General features: G+C 38.4%; 1 protein-coding gene across 3 annotated transcripts in view; it reads right to left on the bottom strand.

The window, feature by feature from the left end:
- The window catches only part of LOC124157023 (transcription initiation factor IIA subunit 1), a 79,017-nt gene extending 57,467 nt beyond the window's left edge, over nt 1-21,550 (bottom strand). Inside the window, exon 1 of one of the 3 annotated variants that reach the window (XM_046531488.1) lies at nt 21,384-21,550. Coding sequence is in view for 1 of the 3 variants with exons in the window: in XM_046531487.1 (XP_046387443.1) it covers nt 21,384-21,407 (24 nt within the window). In the remaining 2 variants the exon portion in view is untranslated. Of the gene's footprint in view, nt 1-5,383; nt 5,530-21,383 lie in introns of those variants that run through there. The other 2 variants (XM_046531487.1, XM_046531489.1) reach the window with 2 other exon arrangements.
- Nucleotides 21,551-23,975: the final 2,425 nt, after the last annotated feature.

Raw genomic sequence — 23,975 nt, 5'->3', positions numbered from 1 at the left:
GTATGTATTTATATATTTGCATCCTAATTGCTGCATCAGCAAGCGGCGTATTGCTTCTGGTGTCATCATCACTCATCAACAATCCTAAGGTTGGTTTGACGCAGCACTCCACTCCATTCTTCTATTCGCTAATTGATTCATCTCTGAGCGATGTACCCTCTCCAGGAGCCCACGCCGGGAGATCCGAATGGGGGACCAGTTTACCTCCAGAATATTTTACTCCACAGAATTCCATCATGTCATGTCATAAAGTGAGTGGAGTCGCAACAGGTGTACCATTAAAATAAGAGCATTCAAAATCACTCAGCAAGTAAATGTAGAAAAACATTTTATCCTACGTTGACAATTGTAAAAGGTGAGGAGGTGAATTATTAACATACATGCAGTCACTCTCCATAACTCTGTACAGAGCACAGCAAGTGGTATTGTCATTGAAAACTTAACCAAATTTTAAGTAGTTTGAGGTCCCAAGCATATGAAAATTTATACGAAATAAACCAGACATTCTTCACTCTTCTTAGCAGAAAAATATTTTTCAAAGCTAATACGTAAGAAATCGTCAAATTTCTTTGAAAATAGCCACGAATAGGACAGCTGAAAGGAAGCTTTATGGCAAAAAAAAAATAACAAAAAAGGTGCTAAAGATTTCAACATAGGTAATTAGCCAACTAGAAAATACATACCAAGAAAGGCCTTGATTGTAAGATATTGCCAAAATGAACTGCAGAATCTTTTATGTACATATAAACCACCAAAGTAATCAAATTCATAAATCCAAGAGAGGAATAATACACTAGCTTTAATTATTTTTATCATTTTATGAAAAAATTCCTATTAAATCAACATTTTGGACTGTAAGGGCACCCAAAATAAGTTCTAAATCTCCAAAACTAAGTAAAAATAAAGAATAAATATCATATTAACAAATGAAAGCAATTTTATCCCATAAAATCATTTGAATCACATCAGCAGCTTCTTAATCCGTGAGATTTCCCAAAAAAACTGATAATTGCTGTTCCTCAAGGACTTCATGTTATGAAGCATGATCGTCTCCATAGAACAGGCATTGAATATGACATTTGTCATTCCATTATTTGAGTATCAATCATTTTTTATATAAAAGTCATTTTAAAATTTTGCACACCCTTTATTTATATCAGCCCACAGAGTGACAGTAAAGTTATTGTCACTGCTAGGGGAATGCAATGGAAGCAGAACCATAGAAAGAAAATTTACCACATGATTTTTTTTATGCAGTTCAGGTACACTATACTTTACTAAATTACTCATTACACTATTGTTGGAATGACGGCTCTTTAGCAATAGGTTGGAAATCAGTCTGTATGGCTATGGTCTCCTTGAAAACAGAAGCGAAGGGAGTGAATTTCCCAGTGAATCCAAAGATGCGTCATCACATGATACCATTGATTGTTTGAGGCGTAACTTGGTGAAAGCGATTCATAATTAAATTAAAAAGAAGAACTTTGTGCTTTCACATTAATATTTATTCACGACCATGGTTTCAACGTTAGACGTCATCGTCAGGTGAACTCTACAGAGGTCCATCACATCCTTTAATACCAGGCTAGGAGGGGGAGTGAGGAAGGTAACTAGGTTGAACGGATTGGTCAACATAGAAGAGGGAGGGGGAAAAAAAACTTGGTCATATGGTATGAAAGAAGTTAGGGGGAGGAGGCTCCCTTAGGGAGGGCATGGCAGGTGGAGGGGGGATGGTTCAGGTGAGAGAAACCCCCATCCCCCCTCCACCTGCCATGCCCTCCCTAAGGGAGCCTCCTTCCCCTAACTTCTTTCATACCATATGACAAAGTTTTTTTTCCCCCTCCCTCTTCTCTGTTGACCAATCCGTTCAACCTAGTTACCTTCCTCCCTCCCCCTCCTAGCCTGGTATAAAAGGATGTGATACACCTCTGTAGAGTTCACCTGATGATGACGTCTAACGTTGAAACCATGGTCGTGAATAAATATTAATGTGAAAGCACAAAGTTCTTCTTTTTAATTTAATTCACATGATACCATTCCACCACCTTGAAGCAAGCTTACAGTCGAGGGGCAAGGAAGGAAACAAAGGAAGAATGGAGTACGTGACGGCCATTGTCCCACCCTAGTTTTTTAAGACCTATGATTCCAAACATTTCAATAATTTAAGGGTCCCATGTCAATATTGTAGAGTGAAAAATTATATGTATCATTCACTAGAGGAGTCTCAAACATCCAGAAATGAATTAAAAAATTCAGGGATATGTATATTTGTTAAAAATGATATAGAATTCAAACCTGTCTCTCCAAACAATACTAATGTATTAGAGGAATATTTAGAATTTTCGATTATCCAGCTGCTGAAACCTAAAATATTTATTGTGTGCCTGTATAGATTACCAGCTGGAAATTTTAATGTCTTTCTATTGATAATAAATCTAACTTACTTGACACCTTGTACAAACAAGGGAACTTCATTGTGGTGTGCGGTGATTTCAATGTAAAATTTTCTTCGAAAACTAAATTTTAAGATGTATTTATGGTTTCATAAACAACGAGGGATTATGCGAACCAACAAAGAACTACGAGACCTTTATAATATTAGTTCAGATATAATAGCACAGATGAAAAGTAGAAGACTACGCTGGGAAGGCCATGTGACAAGAAGAGAAGAGGACCCAATGATAAAACAGTATCATATGGTCTACCCAGGGATGTGATCCGATACGAAGCTTAACGTTTCGTACCTGATCTGAAAATGTGTGAAATGATACGATTCATTTAGCATCAGGTTAGTATGAAACTTTTTGCTTTTAAAGTTACGGATCACGTTCACTTCATTTCCCGCTTCACATATTTTCATACAGGAGGTACAAAATTATCCATTAGGGTAAAGTGACTAACGTCGTCGTAGGCTACGGTAGGGCTACAAGGGAATGGATGGGGAAAACCCTTGTGCCACAGAGCCTGAGGAGGCTCTTGGAATGGAGCTTTAACACATTCAGTGCGCGCCCCATTTTCATGGAAATCGTCAGAATTGGGCGATAAAATTTTTTTTTTCTTAATTTGTGTTTAGTACAGTTCCTAATACATTTTAATACATGATTTGAGCAAAATTTTTCATTATTTTTGCAAAATTTGGCACCACATCAATTGACGTGCTTAAAAAAATTAGCGTGACTATACTTCAGGATAAACACAAATGTTCAAGAAGTTTGCAAGAAAGCTATTTGTGTCAATTTGGCACTGGGTTTTTGTCATTAGTGTCAGGGATTATCATAAGTAAAAGAAAAGACATTGACTGTGCTATGGGGCCGCAATGCTCTGAGATATGAAATCCAAATACGACATCGTGTCCTGGATCAAATGAAACGAAGTTTTTTCAGCAAGCATAACTTATACTGGACGAACGATAAAATATGGTTCCATTATGAATGAGAATGATTTGATGTCCACCGCTGTTGCCTTGATTTACAAGAACAGAAAACTTTTCCTCAAAATTTAATCGGAGGATTCGGAATTATTCAAAGCAAACAAATCAAACACAAGCTTCAATTTATGTACTGGCGGAACGAAAGCCTTCCTCTCCTAGACACCATAGATGCAATGGGGAACTTGCATGAATCTTTTTTTATTTCACAGGCGGACAGAAAATTATTTTTTGAATTTAACAAAGAAAACCTCATATAAATATGAGTTTTCCTTCGCGAGACATTCAATGATAAATGTAACAAATTTTAAAGCCCGCCAAAAACTCCCTCACCCCCCCAGTGCCACAGCTGACGAAGCCTCGATGACGTCATAGGTGCTGAAATATCCCATGAAGCAATTGTTGTGATTGTTTGTAATAGTTGCCAGCAGTTGTGAGAGCTTTGTTTGTGAGACATGTTCATTATTTTCAATTTAAATCAAAATATCAGACCATAGAGGCTCAGAAGCCCTCATATTTTGTATTATTTAAAATATTAATATCTGAGTAAGGGCATAAAAATAAAACTGGAGCAGTTAAACCAAAAATGTTATAATACCTAAGTAACATCATTGTAGGAGTCTGAGCCACGGCCGTTGCAAAGGGGATACGTTAATTGTAAGTATGTAGATGTTATCGATAGCATCTCATTCATTATGTAATTAGAACAGTTTTGATGTTTTCTGATGTCCGCTATGCTTTTAAATACAATAACTTCATCCATTTATTCGTAGGTACCAGAAAATTCGTTGCTTAGAACTCCCTGTGCTTGTATAAAGAGGTGAATTCCAGTCAATGCTAATTTTGCTCGCTGATTGGAGATTTCTAGGAACATCTTTTGTGTTATTTTCAACGTGACAACTCCCATTAAGCTAGTGCTAATAATCACAGTGCCAGTGGTTGCAATGCACAAAAATTTGACAAGGTTGAAAAATATCGGCAAAGAGTAGTAATTATCAGTGTTCCATCGTGATTGAATAGTAAAAAGTGCTATTACGCTATCGATAAATGTCCAACAGTAATGTAAAAATTGTCAGTGGCATGTTCACTTCCATTGCTCACCGTAGATAGGACATTTCACGATCAAGCCATCAAGATCAAAACTGTGAGTGGAGATCTATTATTGTAAGTTGTACGTGATGAATATAAAAATGGTGGTGACTTCCAGTTTTGATAATTGTATTAGCCTACTTCCCACTGTATTTTTATGTTATGTGCTAGTATATCGTTAATGGATTTACCTATATTATTGAAATAGGTTGTAGCTTCTGTGTGGGTTGGCAGCAGAACCGATTTGCAATCTCACGTGTGCATTGTGTGCACACTGTTTTGCTGTGAATTCGTATTCATGAAACCAATGAAAAGGTGAAACTCTGTCACATTATCATGAAATAAAAGTTTATTTTAACAATAAATGCAGTTCTCGTGTTTCTTTAACTGTCCATTGCTTTTCGTAGATAACTGCCTCAAAGTTATTTTTCATGATTAAAGAAAGTTATTTTCTCGTGCTCTCTGAATTTGCATTAGCTTTCCAAACCCCTCTTATTACTTGAAAAGAATGCAGAGCAACAAGTTTCTTTTACATCTTGATTTTCCACCGACGCATAGCAATAATTTGTCATAACAAATTCCATGAGGGTTGTGGCATGAATTTATGGTGTCCTAAAAAAAGGCTGATGTCCTAACGCCCCCTGCCACACACTTTTTAGGTGGCTCGCAGGGTAGTATGTAGCTGTAGATGAATTTCAGGTGAACTATTCGAACGAGCGGCAACGTTATCATCCATTTTTCTGATATCTGAAACATACGAAGTGAAACGCTTATACTTCATCCTGCCAATGTCGCATTTTTAGTGTCTCAAGTTATAATCGTGGCACAATAGCAATAAGAAAACTTACCAAGAGTAATAGCACTTACACAAGTGACGATGAGTAGCTAAATCCTCCCTCAAAACAATGTTTACAGCATGCGCTCCGCATATTTCCCGACTCCTGATGGCAGTTAAGGCACCTATGACATCACGCTTTGCTTCAGCAGAGCTCGGGTGTCTTCGTGCAGTGGTCTACTCAGAGAAATTTTTCTTGATTTTAAAGTTAGAGCGAGCTAATGTATCCATTTTACCTGTTCAAAATAATTTTTATAGCAATCAACGACTCATGCAAGTTCCCCATTATACACAGATTCTGCTGTGTGTAATTCTCTGTTTCAATAATATGGTGAAAGTGGTAAACAATAAGCTTATCTTGAGATTGGGGCCCTTAGATGTTCCATCCACTGGATTTCTGGCGAAATGCAGACCATGTTTCACCGTCATGTCCCAGGTCACGGGATATGCTATGAGAGAAATGATGATGCTCAAATTTCGCATCAGTACCCCACTAGTCAGCTAGCTGGTGTGGAGAAATAATCCCCATGTGGAAGATAAGTCCCAGGAAAACTTAGAACTCCTCCTCTAATAAGGTTTTCTAGTCCATTATACGAGCTCCTTTGGAGACGCCTCTAAGAAAGAGATCCTCAGCAAATTTGTTTGTTTCCTCGACAACTGACTGAAAAAACCTAGTCATAAATAGAAGATCAAAGTAAACTTGCGGCCTGTCCCCCACCAGCTGAATCTTCAGGTCCCTATTTTCCAGAAAAGGGATACAGTATACTCTCGTTATTACAAAGTTCACGGGACAAAAAAACTGGAGGTTCGTAGTAACGAAGTTCGTATGAATGTTTCTTTTACTATTTTCCAGAAAAAAGATATATGTGATTGAAAGGTCCACCAGATTATCAACCTACACAATACTGCTTTGCTGAGAGGGAGTTGAAGGTCGTGGTTCGGGGTAGGGGGATGGAGAAGGAGAGGGAGTTGGGATGGGTGAGGGAGGGGAGGAAGAAGCAAAGGTAGAGGTAGCGGTTAGGGGTGGAATACTGGAACCACAGGCTCCAGAAAAAGGGCCCAAAGACAGATTTGCAATAACTATTGTCTCCCTCCTACATGGGTCCCTTAAGTGTTCTTCTACCTCATCCTTAGAACCACTCTCCACATCCGTTTTTCCCTCATTCGCCGAATTAAGGAAAGAAAATATGTCCGCATAGTCTATCTCTGTCACCATATCAATTTCAAGATTTTCAAGATCAAATTGCTCTGAAAAGTAAATGATGTTACTGCAGGGAAGAGAGAGAGAAAGTGTACATATTTTTAGAAGGTAAAACATTGAGAGCGTAAACAATTTTGTGTATATTAAAAATCCAAAGACTTTCAAGAATCCTAAAATAATTTACAAGCCTAATGTTAAATCGGAGAAAATTACGACTACATTTCAACGATAGATACGCTAAATGTATAAACAATGCAGTGGTACAATTATTTATGGTTTGACAGTTAGTGAATGCCTGTCATAGGTAATCTATACCATATATCTTTTAGGTGGGTAGCTGGATACTACGGGCACATAAAGAGACCAAAATGGGCAGATGTTATGGCTACTGAATAATTTACAATATAGAAAGTCAGATCACACACTGATGTCATGATAAAGATAACACTACATTTACAAATTTTTCATATACAGACATGCATAATAAATGTTCATTATGTATAATTCTTTTGATGCAACACCAACTTCTAATTTTATTAACTTTTTTGCCCCTTTTCCGTGCATCACTACAAACATGAAGGCAATCGACTAGCTAAAATAAAAAATGTAATATTTAAACGAAGTTAGAATGAAAATTTACTACCACTCTTGCCAGGTGCCACAGAATATTTTTTCTTTCCCTGGAAGAATTGTTTGTAGAAAAATAAAATATCCTTTTCTGTTAACATAGGCACCAATATAAAATGTATACTTATGGCAATCAAAAAATGAAGAGCTATCCCTCTTTATAGTTCTTTATATTGTACAAATAAAATAAGAAATAATTAGACAAAGTACTAAAAATATATAATATACAATGGAAATTTATGGTCTAAAAAATGTGTATTTAACATAATTAGGCATGAAAAAATGAAGACAATAAAAAAGATAAAATGGTACATATAAACTACATTATGGTAAGTATCTCATTCATAAACATTGATAAAAAATAATGACATATACTGCCGAGGAGAGAAAAATATGGACGAAAAATAAAGAGGTTTCAGCACCATCACTTCCGTTCAAACACTGCTATTTACAAATGGCGCACACGGTTCGAAAGAGGGAAGCTTACTGATGGCCATACACACAATCAGAAGACTCGGAAGTGAATATTAGTTACGTACAGAAGCAGAGAAGAGGGCTCCCAGACCGACCGGCAGAGTACGTCAATTGACGTGCTCCGCAATGAATGTGTTAATACTTGAATTTTATACGTGTTGAAGTACCTCAATTTAGATAAAAAACAATGATTGGGTGAAGGGAGCACCTGTACAGGGCATCAAAACAGTTTCATGTCTGGGATGTTAACAGATAAGGGAGACATCTATTGCTTGGTCTGAAAACCGCACATGCACACAGGCTGTGACACTAACAAAGTCAGGTGTAAAGACATACAGGATTCAAGATCTCACGATGAATGAATTAATTAGGTGTTTTTGAAAAACCTGGTGGATTGCTAAATTCACTGCAGTGTGCTTAGAAGAGAATGACATTTGTGTCTCGTTAATGCATCCACATGGTCCATCGAATTGTTCACGGCAGCCTAATTTCGAAGACTTATGTGTAGAGGTCAGTGAATTACGGGAGACCCGATATCGCGAAATAACGCGAAATCGGTAAATAAAAACGAAATTTCGCGTTTTCCGGGGAATTAGCGAAAAAATCACATCTAATTCGTCATAATCTATTAAAGGCTAAGCCTTCATTGTTTAACGCTGCCGACGTTCATTTGCTCTATCTCATTACGATTCCAAGGTCAATTAGCTCGTTTGGTCTCGCGCATAACGCATCCGCGTCATATCGCGCACTGTAGTGATTTCTCCGCCAGAATTTGCCGTTAAATTTATCACAGCCTCTCTCTTCGATTCCCATGTATCAATTCTGAAATATTGAGAATGAGGCGCTTTCTCACCTGAAGAATTAGATATTATGAATTAAAAATGTGCGGAAAGAAATTTAACGCGGCCGCGGAAGAGCGCAAATACAAGCTCACGCGCCCGGTATGCGTCTATGTCGAGCAGTAATTCCGGTGACTTACCGCGACGCATTATTATTAACAGCGTTAATGGATAACCTGTCGCAGGAAAACCTTGAATATGGGTTCTAATGTAAAAATTTTGTTGACTTAAACACGGCCGCTGGCTGGGACCGGGCTGCCGTTCACGTCACGGCTCACAGCGTGGCAGAGAGTCGTCTAGTCTGAAAGCGGCCTGAATTTAGGCCGCTCGGCCGTCATAACGTGAACGGCGGCCGGCGAAAAGTCGTTTCGTCAAAAAGCGGCCTCAATGTAGCATTGCCTGTATTTCATGCCGTATACGGCGCACCGCCGGGCCGGATTGAAATGGGCGCCGTGGTGACCACGGCGGTCGTCAACTGCGCGATTCGATTAGTTTAAAGACATCCATAGACACGTAAGGTTATTTGAAAGCACAAAGCGCTAGTTGAGAGAAGGAAAGGAAGGAGCAGAAAGGATAGGAGGAGAGGGGGTTCTCCTTATTAGCGGATGGATCGTCGGATATTCGGCTCTCCACTGAGCTACAATGCAAAAAAAAAAATTCGACATTGGCCAAATCTAATATCTAATTCTTCAGCTGAGAAAGCGTTTCATTCTAGATTTTTCAGGATCGATAAATGGGAAATGATTTTTCAAGGTTCTTTGAATCCGATTATGTTTTGTTAAGAGTGCTTCTTTCACTGCCTTTCCTGACTGATTGGCAACAGCTGTAATCAAAACTAAGCAATTTTTTGTATCTAGCTGCTGTCCTACCTTCCCTCAACACCTGGGGAGGGTTATCAAAAGGGAACCAGCGACATTAAACATTTCGGCCAATTTGTAAGTTATATTTTATTTTTTATTTTTTTTTATTTTATTTTATTCTCAAACCACCGGATACAGCTCTTATAGGCCATTTTACACCGGGGTGTTCAACAAATGTAACAAGTAAACGTACACAAACGACCATGCCCTGGACCGGGGAAACCTACCCAGGCGGGATTCGAACCCACGACCTCTTGTTTGGCAGGCGAGAACGTTACCCCGCCGCCACCGTATATGTAGTACTATGGTTATACCGCAGCTACCCAGCACTGAGTTTGAAAACACCATGATACGTTTGCGTTTTGCGGTTGGACTGTTTTTTATCGTAGTTCCAGCTTTAAATATCGAACAAAGGATAGGAATTTTAAAATGCCAAAAGCTAGTGATACCGTTCATACCAGGGCAAGTGAATTCAGCTGAGAAGGATTTTATGTGAAAGACAGAGTTTTACTGCGCAAAGTTTGTGATAAAAGATTTGAATTTGAAAGATGTGACATTTTGTTAAAGCACATCAGTAGTGATACACACAAATGTGCGAAAGAAAAGGGGACTCGCACAACGATAGCTATCATTTGAACATACAGTCACTCAGTCAAAGAAAGCGAAGGAGGAGCTTGTTGTTGCTACTACAGAAGCATTCTTAAAGGCTTTATTTAGTGTAGAGAAGCTTGACAATCCAAAAATTCTAGAATGGCTCTCAAAGTACACACATATAAGGTAGTGGGGATTTGCCGTTTGCTGATCGTATTCACCTAGACTACATACTTGAACCATTAATATACCTTGAACCAATATAAGTTGAACCATTTCTTTCATTTAGTTTTATCAGAAATTTTGTACAATCCAAATTGTGTTAAATGTTACGTAAAATGCTTAATAAAACAAAGTATTCATGAAACGTGTGCCATAAAATAATAAAATGCCTAAAAATGTGGGAAAATTATAGCATTATAATAACACCGCCAAGATTTTCTGTAATACCGAAAACACATGGTTTTAAAACGAATTTTAGCAAAAAATAAAATCACTTTCACGGACCTCTACTTATGTGACGTGCCATGGAAAAATACTCCGTGCAATTTGTGACTCATCCATCATTTCCAGTTGGTAACATAGGGTGGTTGCACATATTTGACGCCATGGAAGTACACAAGATTGAACTTGCATTCAGTCAATGGATGTTACCAATCATTCATATCATCATCGTCACTGGTCAACAATCCTATGATTGGTTTGTCGCAGCTCTCCACTCAATTCTCCTATCACGTAATCTTTTCACACCTACGTATTTCTTCTCTTTCACATCTCTCTTTACTTGTTCCATATATTTTGTTCGAGGTCTTCCTTTTCCGTTCTTGACTTCCACTTGTCCCACAACGATTGTCTTCATCAGGCCATCATGTCTCAAGATGTGGCCTATAAGCTTGTTCCGTCTTCTTGTTAAGGTTTTCATGAGGCTTCTCTTCTCTCCTACTCTTCTTAGGACTTCCTCGTTACTAACTCGGTCGATCCATTTGATCTTCATCATTCTTCTGTAGCACCACATTTTGAAGGCCTCTATCCTTGCTTTCTCTGCTGCGGTCATTGTCCATTCCTCACTTCCGTATAGGAGCATACTCCAAATGTAGGTTCTTATAAATTGTTTCTTTACTTCCATATTTAAGTTTCCCACTGTAAGCAGGTCTCTTTTGGTGGAATGCTCTCTTCGCCTGGGCTATTCTGCTGATAATTTCTTTCTTACTTCTCCCGTCACTAGTTATCTCGCTTCCCAAATAACAGAATTCATCCACCTCTATCAGTTTTTGCTTCCCTATTTTAATGTTTGTCTCGACCTCTTCTCTTCTGCTGCATACTAAGATCTTGGTTTTTTTCGTGCTTATTTTCAGCTGATATTTACCCATTACCCTACCCATATTAACCAGAATATTTTTCAAATCCTTCTCTGTTCCTGCTATGAAGGCTATGTCATCGGCAAATCTTAGCATGCTATTTTTTTCTCCATGGACATGCCTTTTCTTTGATTACATTAGTGGCTTTCTCAATGTAAACATTGAAAACTACGGGTGATAATGTACAGCCTTGTCACAGTCCTTTCCTAATTCTTCCTTCTTCACAGCTGGGCCCTGATTTTATCACCGATACTTGGTTTTTCTATAAACTGTGAATGATTCTTCTGTCATTGTAAAGAACCCCAATTTCCTTCAGGATTCCAAGAATTGTGCTCCAATCCACGTTGTCAAACGCCTACTCCAAGTCCACGAACGCATACAAAGTTGGCTTGTTCTTTTCCATTCTCTTCTCTACGAGCAGTCTAAGGGCCAATAATGCTTCCCTTGTGCCTTTGTTTTTTCTGAATCCAAATTGGTCCTTATCCAAAAACTCTTCTGCTCTTCGTTCTATTCTTTTATAGATGATCCTTGACAGTATCTTTTACGCATGTGTAGTTAGGCTTATGGTCCTAAAATCATCGCGCTTCTCCACTCTTTTCTTCTTAGGAATAGTATAGGGATTTATCTTAGGGATAATAGGGATTATAATATTCCTCTCCAAGTCCTTTGGTATCTCACCTGTCGTATACATTTCATTAATGATTTAGTAGAGCAGGTTCAACGTCTTCTCTCCTGCATTTTTAATTAGCCCTGTGGGAATATCATCAATGCCAGACGCTTCATTTATCCTAAGGTGTATTACAGCCGCATCAAATTCTGATCTTAACATTGGGGCTCCCATTTCATCGGCATCCACTTCCCTCTCGTTTTCGATAGCATTCGTTCTTAGGCTGCTTTCTTTGTACAAATCTTCCAGATATTCCTTCCATCTCTTCCCTTTGTCTTCGTTTTCAATCATTAGTTCTCCATTTTTGCCCCTAAGGGTATTGCATCTTACATCCCTTTCCTTAAAGTGGATCCTCACAATCCTATAGGCAGCCTCTACTTCTCCATGTTTAAGATTGCTTTGTACGTCTTCATCCACGTTTCTCTAGCCTTCCTCGCTTTATGACATATTTCGTTCCTTATTCTCTTGTAACAATTCTGTCCTTTGTTTTTGCAGCCCTGTATTTTCTTCTTTCTTCAATGAGATCTAATACTTCCTGCGTGATCCATGTTTTTTTTTTCAGAACGACTCTTCCTTTACCATGAACTTCCTCAGCTGCTGCCTGCAGACCACTTCTAATGGTTTTTCAACTCTCTTCCACTGGCTTATTGGTCGTATCCTCCCCTATTCTCTTTTCCACTGCTTCTTTAAAAGCCAGTTGATGCTGAACCTCCTTCAATTTTTCAACCTGCCATATGTTTTTCACGGCTTTCTTCAATTTTTTAAATTTAAGGTGGCATTTCATCATAACTAAGTTATGGTCACTATCGATATCTGCCCCTGGATAGCTTTTGCAGTCCTTCACCTGGTTCCTGAATCTTTGCTTCAATAGAATGTAGTCAATTTGGAATCTTCTAAGGTCTCCTGGCATCTTCCACACGTATCTTCTTCGCAGAGGATTTTTGAATAAAGTGTTGGCAACCACTAGCATGTGCTCAGTGCAGAATTCAAGTAGCCTTTCTCCTCTTTCATTTTGGTTACCTAAGCCATATTTCCCAGTTATTATTCCGTCTTGACCTTCGCCGACGATGACGTTCCAGTCAACTAAAATAATAAGATTTTCTTCCCCTCTTACCTGCTTGATAACTTCCACTATATCTTGGTAGACATCTTCTACTTCTTCATCTTCATAATCTGACGTAGGCATGTAAACCTGTACCACTACAGTAGCTACGGGTATCTATCTTCACCATTACTATCCTTTCCTTAAACTGCAGGTAGATTTTAACACGCATCCCGGGACTCTTTCTAAGCATTATGCCTACTCCTGTATTACCATTTAGCGATCCTGTGTGTATCATTCTGTAGCTTCCACTCCAAAAGTCTCCTTCCTGGGGCCACTTCATTTAGCTGATGCCTAATACGTCAAGGTTCATTCTTCGCATCTCCACCTTCAAGTACTCTAGCCTACTGCAAATACGAAGTGATCTAATGTTCCATGTTCCTATCCTTAATATTCTATCACCTTTGACCGATGTACCCTCTCGAGTAGTCCCCGCCCGGAGATTCGAATGGGGGACTAGTTTACCTCCAGAATATTTTACCCGAGAGAATTCCATCATGTCATTATATAAATTGAGTGGAGTAGCTGCAACTCCTCAGGATGATAATGTGGTGGTTTCCCCTTCCTTTCCACACCGCAGTACTACAGCCATTAAGTAAATGTTACCATTAAGTAAATGCTAGTTTCTTTCTTGAATGCCCATAGTGAAATGTGTGATGCTGTACCGACCAGTATGGTCTCCACCTTCGCACATGTGAAGAAGAAGAGCTGCCGCCCCCTCCCCCGGGTGATGAGAGGCATAATTGTTGGAGGCCCCCAGTCGCCAAGTCAAGGTATCTTTACAGGTTTCGGTATCATTTAAATGGTCTAACTTACCCAAGGGTAGCCCAATACCCCTTCAGAACACCGCCGCTTTTTGTACACGACTGCTTATTCAATGAGAGAACTCGCTTATCTCGCAGCTAACCTCCATATCTACAGGTTGACCCACCATCCACAACACCGATACCCTTTTTACCTCTTCACCTTCGCCGAGGTGAGTAACGCAGAAAGGGGAGTTTTCACATCAGAAGGCATCTTTTAGCCTTTATTATTACTGCATCCGTCTGATGTGATATTCATATGCTGCATTTAGTTTCTTTCTTGAACTTAAAAAACAAAGAGTTTTTAAGGTTGATTAAACGACGTGAGAGGTATAGATTTTTTTTTGCTCTACAAAACTAAAGCTATGAGTTCTATAGTTCATTTGCTTCGTCCACCTGAATGTCATGAATTTTCAAGATCCATAAAAATCGTTAATACAATTGAGGTTCTGAAAGGTTCCAATTTTGGTAGGAAAGCACCTGCCCAGTTACACAAGTGCATATCAAAAGGCAATTTCCTGCAGGCAGTAATACCGTAACATGAAGACGTCAAAACCTGCTAGCTAAGCATGGAAATAACTAGTTTTTCTGCATGAGAATTTGAAAGGGCCAAATATTATGATTCATATACGTAGCATGTAATCTTTATTATAGCTGTGAAAATGAATATACTCATGGTTCTCCGTTGTAGTTTGGATACATATACGACTTAAATGGTCAACATATTACTTGGGGTTAATTAATTTCAAGTGTGCCCATGGAACTATTAAAGACACATTAATTTTCATTCATCTCCTACTTCTGACATTAACCATTAACGATCCTCATTATATTTTCCCTCTTACATTACACTAGACATTCATCATAGAAAATTGGAGTAGAATATATTGTAGTATGCATTGCTGTATTGCCTGGTTCAGAAATTATCATACCAGACTCGACACTCGCGAGCAATTTTCAACTCGACTCGAGATCAAAAAGTGCTCCTCGCACATCCCTAGTGGATACGTAATCCCTCAATAGAGTTCCGATGCTCTCCTGCCCCCTTCCCTTCTTCTCCTGTTCCCTCTTTCATAGAGTCTCTATAGATAGATGTTCTTACTCCCCCAGCCCCTATTCGCATTTCAGTAGAAATATTTTGCTCTTTTGTTACCAACAAAATTTCCTGTTTTAGCCTCCTCAGACCTTTATTTCCCCCTGACATGAATCCTTTTTATGCTCCCCATTGAGCTCCATGTCTCTTTGCAAGCAACTGCCACACTCCTTCCCCTTACCAATCCCTCAATGGCATCCCAGCTGCACTCCAAGCCAATCCTTTACATTCTTTTCTGTCCCTATCCAGCCTCTAATTTAATTAATTAATAGGCAAACTTTGTATAAATTATTTTATTTCTTAACCGGATTAAGAAAACTGCCAATAGGTATACGAGAAGATAGAATGTCAAATTTGAAACTATATTCACTTTATGGTACAAAAACTATCATACCCTTTCGAATTGGCAGTTAGTTCCTTGAAGTGCCACTTCAGATTTGAGGTGGTTTCGTACCATCCCATTTCGTGCCTTCTCGGATTCGAATCTTTTCGGATTCATATTTTCAGATTTGTACGTTAAAGTGAATGCGGTCCTACACTTTTTAACTTCACACTTTCAAGTGCTTATTCATATCGGATCACATCTCAGAGTCTACCAAGGAAAAGAGACCTCTGGGGCGTCTAAGCTGGAAAGACCAAATTGAGAAGAATGGAAATAAAAGCTGCCAGACCAAGAGATGTGGTGAGGCATTGTAGGCAAGGCCATAAAACCTCTTGAAGTTTGAGTGACCTATTAGCTAAGGTAAAATATATATTTTTTGTGATGTCTTTTTAGCAATTGTAGAGTTTAATAATCATAATTGATTTTATTGTTCACAAATTTTAATCTTTCCAAACAAACTTCCACATTCTAAGATGAAAACCTGTAGCAAAAAAAATTAACAACAAAAAGAATAACAAAATATGCACCTAAAATGTAACCAGGGGCGGATCCAGGATTTCTTTCTGGGGGGGCACAAGCAAGGCCGTATCCAGGATTTTGTTCTGGGTGGGGCACAAGGATACCTCGTAATACAAAACGAACGCAATGATAATGGGACCATATTAAAAATCTTGCATACTTTCGAGGGTCTGGGGGGGGCACATGCCCCCGTGCCCCCCCCCCCCTGGATCCGCCTATGTGTACATTGATGCATAAGTATCCAAAATAAACAGCTCTTCAAATCGAATGATTATGCTGAGGTTCACTATAATATCACTTGAGGTTGCGATTGCATCGTTAAGGCAGTTTTACACGGGGCAAATAATTGCACAATCGGACGTGTGCGCGAAGGTGCAGTCAAAATTGCATCGTGTAAAGCGGTAAATTGCTAGAACGCATGCTAGAATGCATGGGTGTGGGATGGCAAACTAGCTGGCCTGCGCAATTATGTGCCCCTTGTAAAACAGCCTCCATAGTCAGTTATAGCTACTCAAATATAAGGCAAGCTTGTTAACCGTAGTGGAATGAATTGAAATGCAAATTGAGGAAAGCACTGAATTTGTGTATAAAAAATCAAGTTCTAATTAACTTCTCTGTGATCGTCAATGCTACACCATTGATGAATACATTACGTATTTGTTATTAAATGAATTCCTTCTACTTTGAAAGGCTGTTATGTATGACGTAGTAGTTATAGCAGTAAATCTTTGCGTGCATACATTTTTATTTTATTGATGGATTCAGTCTGTTGTTTTCAGCATTTATGAAATAAATGCCGAAATTAATATCAATGTTTTTGCTTCCTTTAAATAACCATATCGATGCTTTACATATTTGCTGCGAGACTTGTATAATGGCAAGCAATAAATATATTATTATTATAATTACTAGGGAATTGTTAGGTTCTCATTTTTCTTGTTAACTTTGGGAGATCAGAATTGAATTTATATGTATTCACTAGAGCCACAGGTTGTATGGCAAGGCTGAAAAATACTGCACTTTTTGCTAAAAAAATCCTGTACTTTTTTGCCACGTAATTTGTACCGAGTACTTCAGTATAATAAAAAAAAAGTGCATCAAGTTCATCCACGAAGACGTTTTTGCGCCATCGCTGTGGAGGTGACTTGTATAAATTGTTTGTTTATGTGAGCTGAGTAACAATGAAAGAGATTGCAACAAATAAATATATGATAAATTAATGTGAAAATTATGACATGTATAAAGAGAAAAACGCGTACTATAGAGTAATATGGCATATGTAATAAGTCTTCCTATCGAGTACAGCGATTCATTAACTGTGCTATTGCTACTCTCCCTCATAGGGACGCAGCCAGAATAAGATTTGCAAGTGAGTAATGGAATGCCACGCAATGAGTTTTTGAATTTTGTACCAGCTTGGGGAGGGCCTTCGGTGATCTCCGTGTTGCCTACACTGGTATTTTATCCAATTCGCACACATCGGAAAACCATCTTCATCTCATCCTGCAAACCACCTACAGAGGTATATGGCATGGGGTGAACCATTACCAATGCTCAATGGGCAAAAATCATCATGGGAATCAATGGGGATCAAAGTTTACTTCCACAAACATGCACGTTACCATGGAGTAAGTATATTTACTCTTATACATACTTACTCTATGACGCTACGCATGACACATAAGCTACGAGATTAATCTATATTAGCCCTCCTCGGTGGCGGTGGGGTAAAGTCCTCGCCTTCCAAACCGTAGGTCGTGGGTGCGAATCCCGCCTGGGTAGGAGATCCCTATCCAGGGCATGGATGTTTGTGTTGTACTTTGTTAATGTTGGAAATCCTCGCTGTAAAAGGCCGTTATGTGCTGTTTACGGGGAATTTGATAATAAATAAATAAATATCCTTCTTATGAAGAAAATCTACGAACGAACGAAGCTAGAATATGCAAAAACCTTCCTGTTGGTGGTACTAGGAAAATTCAGCAACGGGCATAATACTGTTCATGCACAATACATTACAATGTCATGATGCAATGCACAATAATGAATTATTTTTTGAGTCCTAACGCTGCCGTAATAGTCCCTTATCGATCGCAATGAGGCTATCTCTCTTTTTTTTTTATTTTTATGATCTGATCTACTTTATAATGTTAAGGTTTGTAAGATATTCTTAATTTCGTCCGAAATTAAACTGTTCTGGACAGTGGTGCAGCGAGGGAGGATTTGGGGGTTAAATTTCCCCCCCCCCCCCCAGAACTCAGAAAAAGTGTGGGGATTAATAAAATATCCCTCAGTAAGCCGTAAAAGTCATCATTTGAAACGACTTATCTTCAAAATTTTCTGGTGGAGGGCACCTGCACCTCCTGTATTCCATACCCCGAGTATTAGTTGCTGTTAAACCCTTCCCCCCCAGCCTTAATTCCTAGCTGCGCGCCTGGCTCTGGAATTCACATTATATGTTATAATCACATTAATCTGATTGAATAAGCTATTACTTAATTTTCTTAGTGATAAAAATTAGAGTTATCTATGTTTATTAACGAAAGGGTTCGCCTGCACTTATTATATTTGCCCGGAGACCCGACAGTCAGCGTACTATGTCGTACAACTGCAGGGGCGGATCCAGGATTTTTTTCTGGAAGGGGCACAAGCAAGGCCGTATTCAGGATTTTGTTCTGGGTGGGGCACAAGGATACCTCGTAATACAAAACGAACGCAATGATAATGGGACCGTATTAAAAATCTTGCATATTTTTGCACGTGCCCCCCCCCTGGATCCGCCTATGAATGTAACTATTTTTATCTAAACAACAATCAATTATACAAAAAGTACTCAATGATTACTTATTTATCATTTATGGGTAACCTTAAATGTTTCAGCACAATCTTTTGACAGATGCCGCAGTCCAAGAGAGTGATTCATTTAATGAAATGTTTTGCTTCAATTGTAATTCATAATTTTTTTATATTAAGGAACCAAAAACAAATATTGCAATTAAAATTACACATTCACACTAGTGACAATGAAAAAAATAATCTGCTAAGTAACACGGCAATAAGAACATGAGTGTCAAAATGACACAGTCCTGGCATTCTAGTGCTAAAGGTAATAGATAGTCCTTAGTGGCATAGAAGAGTTTTAACTGCTTATCTGTTATGAGTAACAATACCAATTATTTTCCTTGGTCTTAGGTATTAAACTATAATAAAATTAAAATCAAACTTCACATAATCCCATTGGCCCATAAAATAATTTCCTGGAACTCCACCAATCCAGACTAGTGGATGGGGCCTTCAGGAAAAGGTCTGACAGTTATTTTATTTTTTGTCGACGTAACCTGATGACTAAACTATTGTTAGAATTTTTTGTCTAGCATATCTATAAAATGCATCTCTATTTGCATGAAAACATATTTCTTTCCTACGACCATGGCTTTTACCCATCAGTTTATAAATGCGAATGATCTTCAAATTCTGGTCTTATAATGTAATATTCTACAAACTGTAAAAGTACCATGAATAAAAACAATTCTCACTAACACCTTAATGAATTCTCTAAAATGGCAATATTTAAGGGAGGCATTGACATACGGGCCTCTTATTTTGCCATTACTCAGGACGTTTGTCGGAGTGGCAACGAGAAACCTATAACAAAAGACTTAGCTGCTTACTGATAAGTGGCTTCCTTATCTTTTCCTTCCTGCTTACCTCGATGACTTTAATGAGCTGGGTGGTGAAGGAAATGTGCAAGAAATGAAGTGTAAAATAGTAGCTCCTACAACAACTGTAAGCAGTGTTCACATCTACAGAAACTCCACAGAAGCCAACACAACAGGTGTGTGGACACCAGCTGTTTACAAAAAAATGGAGAAAAGTGTGAGCACGAGATATTTGGCAACTGGCTTTAAGTCCCACATAGCGTTTGCTGAAATCATTGATTGCTCAAGGGACCAATTAATTCCTGTATTTATCCATTCTGTAAATCATCCATCCTTATAGTTTCTGCCTGACCTGGAAACATATTGAGGTTCTAAAATAATGCCACACTTTAAAGATATCTATTATAATTTGCTCAAGCAATCTAAGCCTAGCCTCCAAGACTTAAAGCCTAATTAGTGAAACACCTGTTTAACTTATACCAATTTTCAACAAATCACACATATTTCCTATGCTTTTTATTGAGCCAAACCAATCGAGTTACCTGAAACCAATTGATAAGAGTAGATAGCCCGTACAACAATGGCGATCAATGGGATGGATTCATCAGTCATGTCATGAGACATGATGGTCCGAGGAGGACAATTGTTGATGGCCAATTGGAAGGGAAGAGCACCAAAGGATGATAGTCTAGTATCGGATAGGACATACATGGAGCACATGATGAAGCTAAAGATCTGTACAGTGGCTGTTGAAATATCAGCTTAGTGAGTGTGCCCTCATAGGATTGATGATGATGGAAAATCTAAATGTAAATTAATAGGATTTCACTTGTCTTATTCCAAACTTTAAGTCACAAACAAGTCAAGTAACTTAAGGTATTACGCAAGGAAATGATCCTATTGATCGCTTCAATTCCATAATTGCTCATAAATGCGAATATGACCAAATTTTCCAATTTCATTGGAATCAACCTGTCTTCTTATCAGCATGTTAGCATCCGTTACGGCTTTTTCTGTAGTGTCAGGTGGTCCGGCTTACTACTTTTTTTAAAGTTAGATGCATCAAAACCAAGACCAAGCACGATAAAATATCAGAGGGCATCGGGACTGTTTTTCCAGTCCTTACACGAGAAAAGGCGCAATTTAAATGAAATTTCGCTATTTGTGAAAACTTCACGCCTTGCATACCATTATCGGGCACCAAGCTCGCAACTGCTTCTAGCATCTAAAACTGTTTTCGCTTCCTCCCATTTTTTAATGTTTCAGTGACTTAACACATGATACGACACTCTTACTTTGTAATCAAGGGCACGAGTTCGCATAAATTTTCTGCAATATCTACAGCCCCTAAGTGAAATCTCGTCTTCATGGATAGAGGTATGCAACACTTACTTTAGTTATAACAACTTTCTGTAGCTACAAGCACATGAAAAGGAATTAAACGAGTCGTTGACCTTTCCCTCGAAATGTACTCCTCTAGAAAACATTTAATTCGTCACTGTTGACAAGGCCGCATACTACTATGAAAATTATTCAAATATTGCCTCTCCCAGACACCATACAAGATTACCGTTCAGAAACATACCAGCCACTACTAGCAATGGGCCTAATACTTGGAATTAAACCGACATTATGATAACTTAAAAGCCTCGATGACTTTAACTTCATACAAATCGAAACGCGTAATGATTTGGCATAACACACCAAAAGTGATTTAACAGTAGAGAGTAGTTGCCAGGAATAGGAGATAACAAGGAGGGGTATACGATGTGTCATCTTTTTCGCAGCCATTTCTCCCAAGATGTCGAAACATTAATTTGCACTACATTGAAATGGTTGCAATGCACTTCAGCTACTCACCACTGTTGTTTGGCTTAGAGCCATTTCAGACGATTATATCCTAAGGGCTTCCGGTGCTCACAATAGCGGATCACGCAATTTCCACTCTGAGGTGGCTTGGCACCGGGAAGCTCCGCACACTGTCACTGCAAGCCTTTATATACTGCGTTCGCCGGTTCTCGGTCCAATTTACAGGACGTACTTGAGTATCCATTTCCGGTAATAGCGCAGCTAGAGATAGAGAATTTCGCCATTTGCCAAACTAAACTTGTATTTATCCATCTCTTAATTTATATTAGTATTTTTAATTACTTAAGAGTGCTATAATCTTATCATAATTGCTTAAGTGAAAAATAGTTGACTGATTTGAATGAAGTATGACAAAGATGTATGACGTCATCCAATTTGAACTTGAGCGGGTACTTGAAAATCAGCATTTCCAGCAGAGAAGATAAATGACTAATAAACTAATAAGACACACTGCATGGCGCAGGCGATGCTGTATCAAGGACTCTGATTTGCTAATGAAGGTTTCCAAAGGTTGATCTGATTTAAGATGTGGCTCTTGGGGCTTTACTCCCCGTCTATCTTATAATGATAGTGCAGATTCGTGTTGATATGAAGGAGACAGAAGAAATATATGTAGTATGGTTTTATATAGTGATATAATGAAGCGGAAATGTATAATTATGACATTTAATCCAAGAGACATTAGGGAAACAATGCTGTTGAGTGTGTGAATTTTTGCCAGGAAATATATATATATACTTAAATAAATACATACTTAAACTATATAATATACTTAAATATGTATACATACTTAAACGAGGGTTGTGATAGTGAGGAGGGGAAAGTAAGGAAATTTATCCAACCATTAATTGTTATGCGTCCCCTATTCCTCAAGGGTAGGAGCAATTTTGACTCCATACTGCGGATTGGAACCAGAGAATGTGAGTTTGTCCTACGAATCACAAAGACTTGAAATCTTCCCTGACCCCCAAAGACTGCTTTTAATAGCAGTATGTATACATATATTTTACCTGTTACAGATTGGGCTATAGGCCTAGTTAAAATATCTGTAGGTGGACGTTTAACATGTTCCTGTCTCAACTCTAAGGCAATAATATTGTAAAATCAGCCTACCTGCAATGTCGTTTTGTTTTTATAGTAACTATATAACCTAGAACTAGATCATTAATGGTTATATTATGTAAGGAAACAATTTAAATGTGGTGGTGTGGCATTATATTGCCGATCTGAGGTTAATGTTACTGAACTGAAAGTGAACTTTTCATCTGACAAATTATGTGAATGTGCTGCTGGTTTACTGAAAGTGAAACAACAAACTTAATGTGGCCATACTGTGGCTTTAAGCCATATATGGCCATAGTGGGTTGTTATCATATGGTTCCATAATGGTTTAACATAATAATAATAATAAATTTATTTCACCATTGGCAAATTATACATCTGCAAGGCTAAAGTCAATATGAGATTTACAGATAATTACCAACATACATACATGATTGAAAATTTTCCAGGTTCTTGGGAATTCTCAAGATAATCATGCCACTATATGTACAAACATTAGAAACAGAGCCGAGAGGGTTATAAAAATACCAACAGAAAGTATGGAAAAAATATAGGCATTCAAGTTGCCATCTAGAAAATTTCCTTTATAATGCTTCCTCCAGATATTCATTAATACTGTAGCAGCATTTTTCAGCTAGGAGGATTTTTAGTCTCTTTTTAAATTCGGAAGGTGATTTGCTATTCTTTATTTCATCGGGAACTTTATTGTGAAGGATCGAGGCAGAGTGGTAGGGACCTTTTAGGCAGAGAGAGCTGGAATACTGGTTTGAATGGATGTTATTTCTAGAACAGGTGAGGTGATCATGGTAGGTAGAGTTTTGAAGAAAATGGGAAGGGTTTGCTTTAACAAAACAGGCACATGCAAGGATATACAAAGAAGGGAGGGTGAGGATTTTAGATTTAGCGAAGAAGATTTTACCAGGAGTGCAAATAGGGACATGGTGCATAGCTTTAATGGCTTGTTTTTGGGCTGAAAAGGCTCTTTTTGCTGCAGGTGAGTTTCCCCAAAACAGAATGCCATAAGAAATATGGGAATGAATTTTCGCGAAGTATACCATTTTTAAAGTATCCATTGATACAATCGGATACAACCTTCTAATCATAAATATACCCACGGAGTTTTTTTTTAGTACGACCTGTACGTGAGGTGCCCAGTCAAGGTTGGTGGAGATTTGATGTCCAAGGAACTTTGTAGTGTCAACATCAGAGGATTGTGAGATTTTGTCTATGTGAGGGATAAGATCCTTTTTGAAGGAGTTTTTATGTAGGAACTGGAGGAAGACAGTTTTCTGGTTGTTAACTATCAGATTGTTCCTTTTACACCATTGATGCATTTCATTGATTGTGAGGTTAGTCCGGTCAACAATAATTTGAGCATTATTTGCAGTAATGATGGTGGAGGTGTCATCCGCGTAGAGAGTGATTTTAGAATGAGACAAATGAGTAGGGAGATCGTTGATGTAGAGCAGGAAAAGTATAGGGCCAAGGAGGGATCCTTGAGGCACTCCCCTTGTGGATTTC

This window comes from Ischnura elegans, chromosome 4, assembly GCF_921293095.1.
Source record: "Ischnura elegans chromosome 4, ioIscEleg1.1, whole genome shotgun sequence".
NCBI lineage: Eukaryota > Metazoa > Arthropoda > Insecta > Odonata > Coenagrionidae > Ischnura > Ischnura elegans.
The sequence above is the reverse complement of the archived record's forward strand: the minus strand, read 5'-3'. Positions and strand labels throughout refer to the sequence as shown.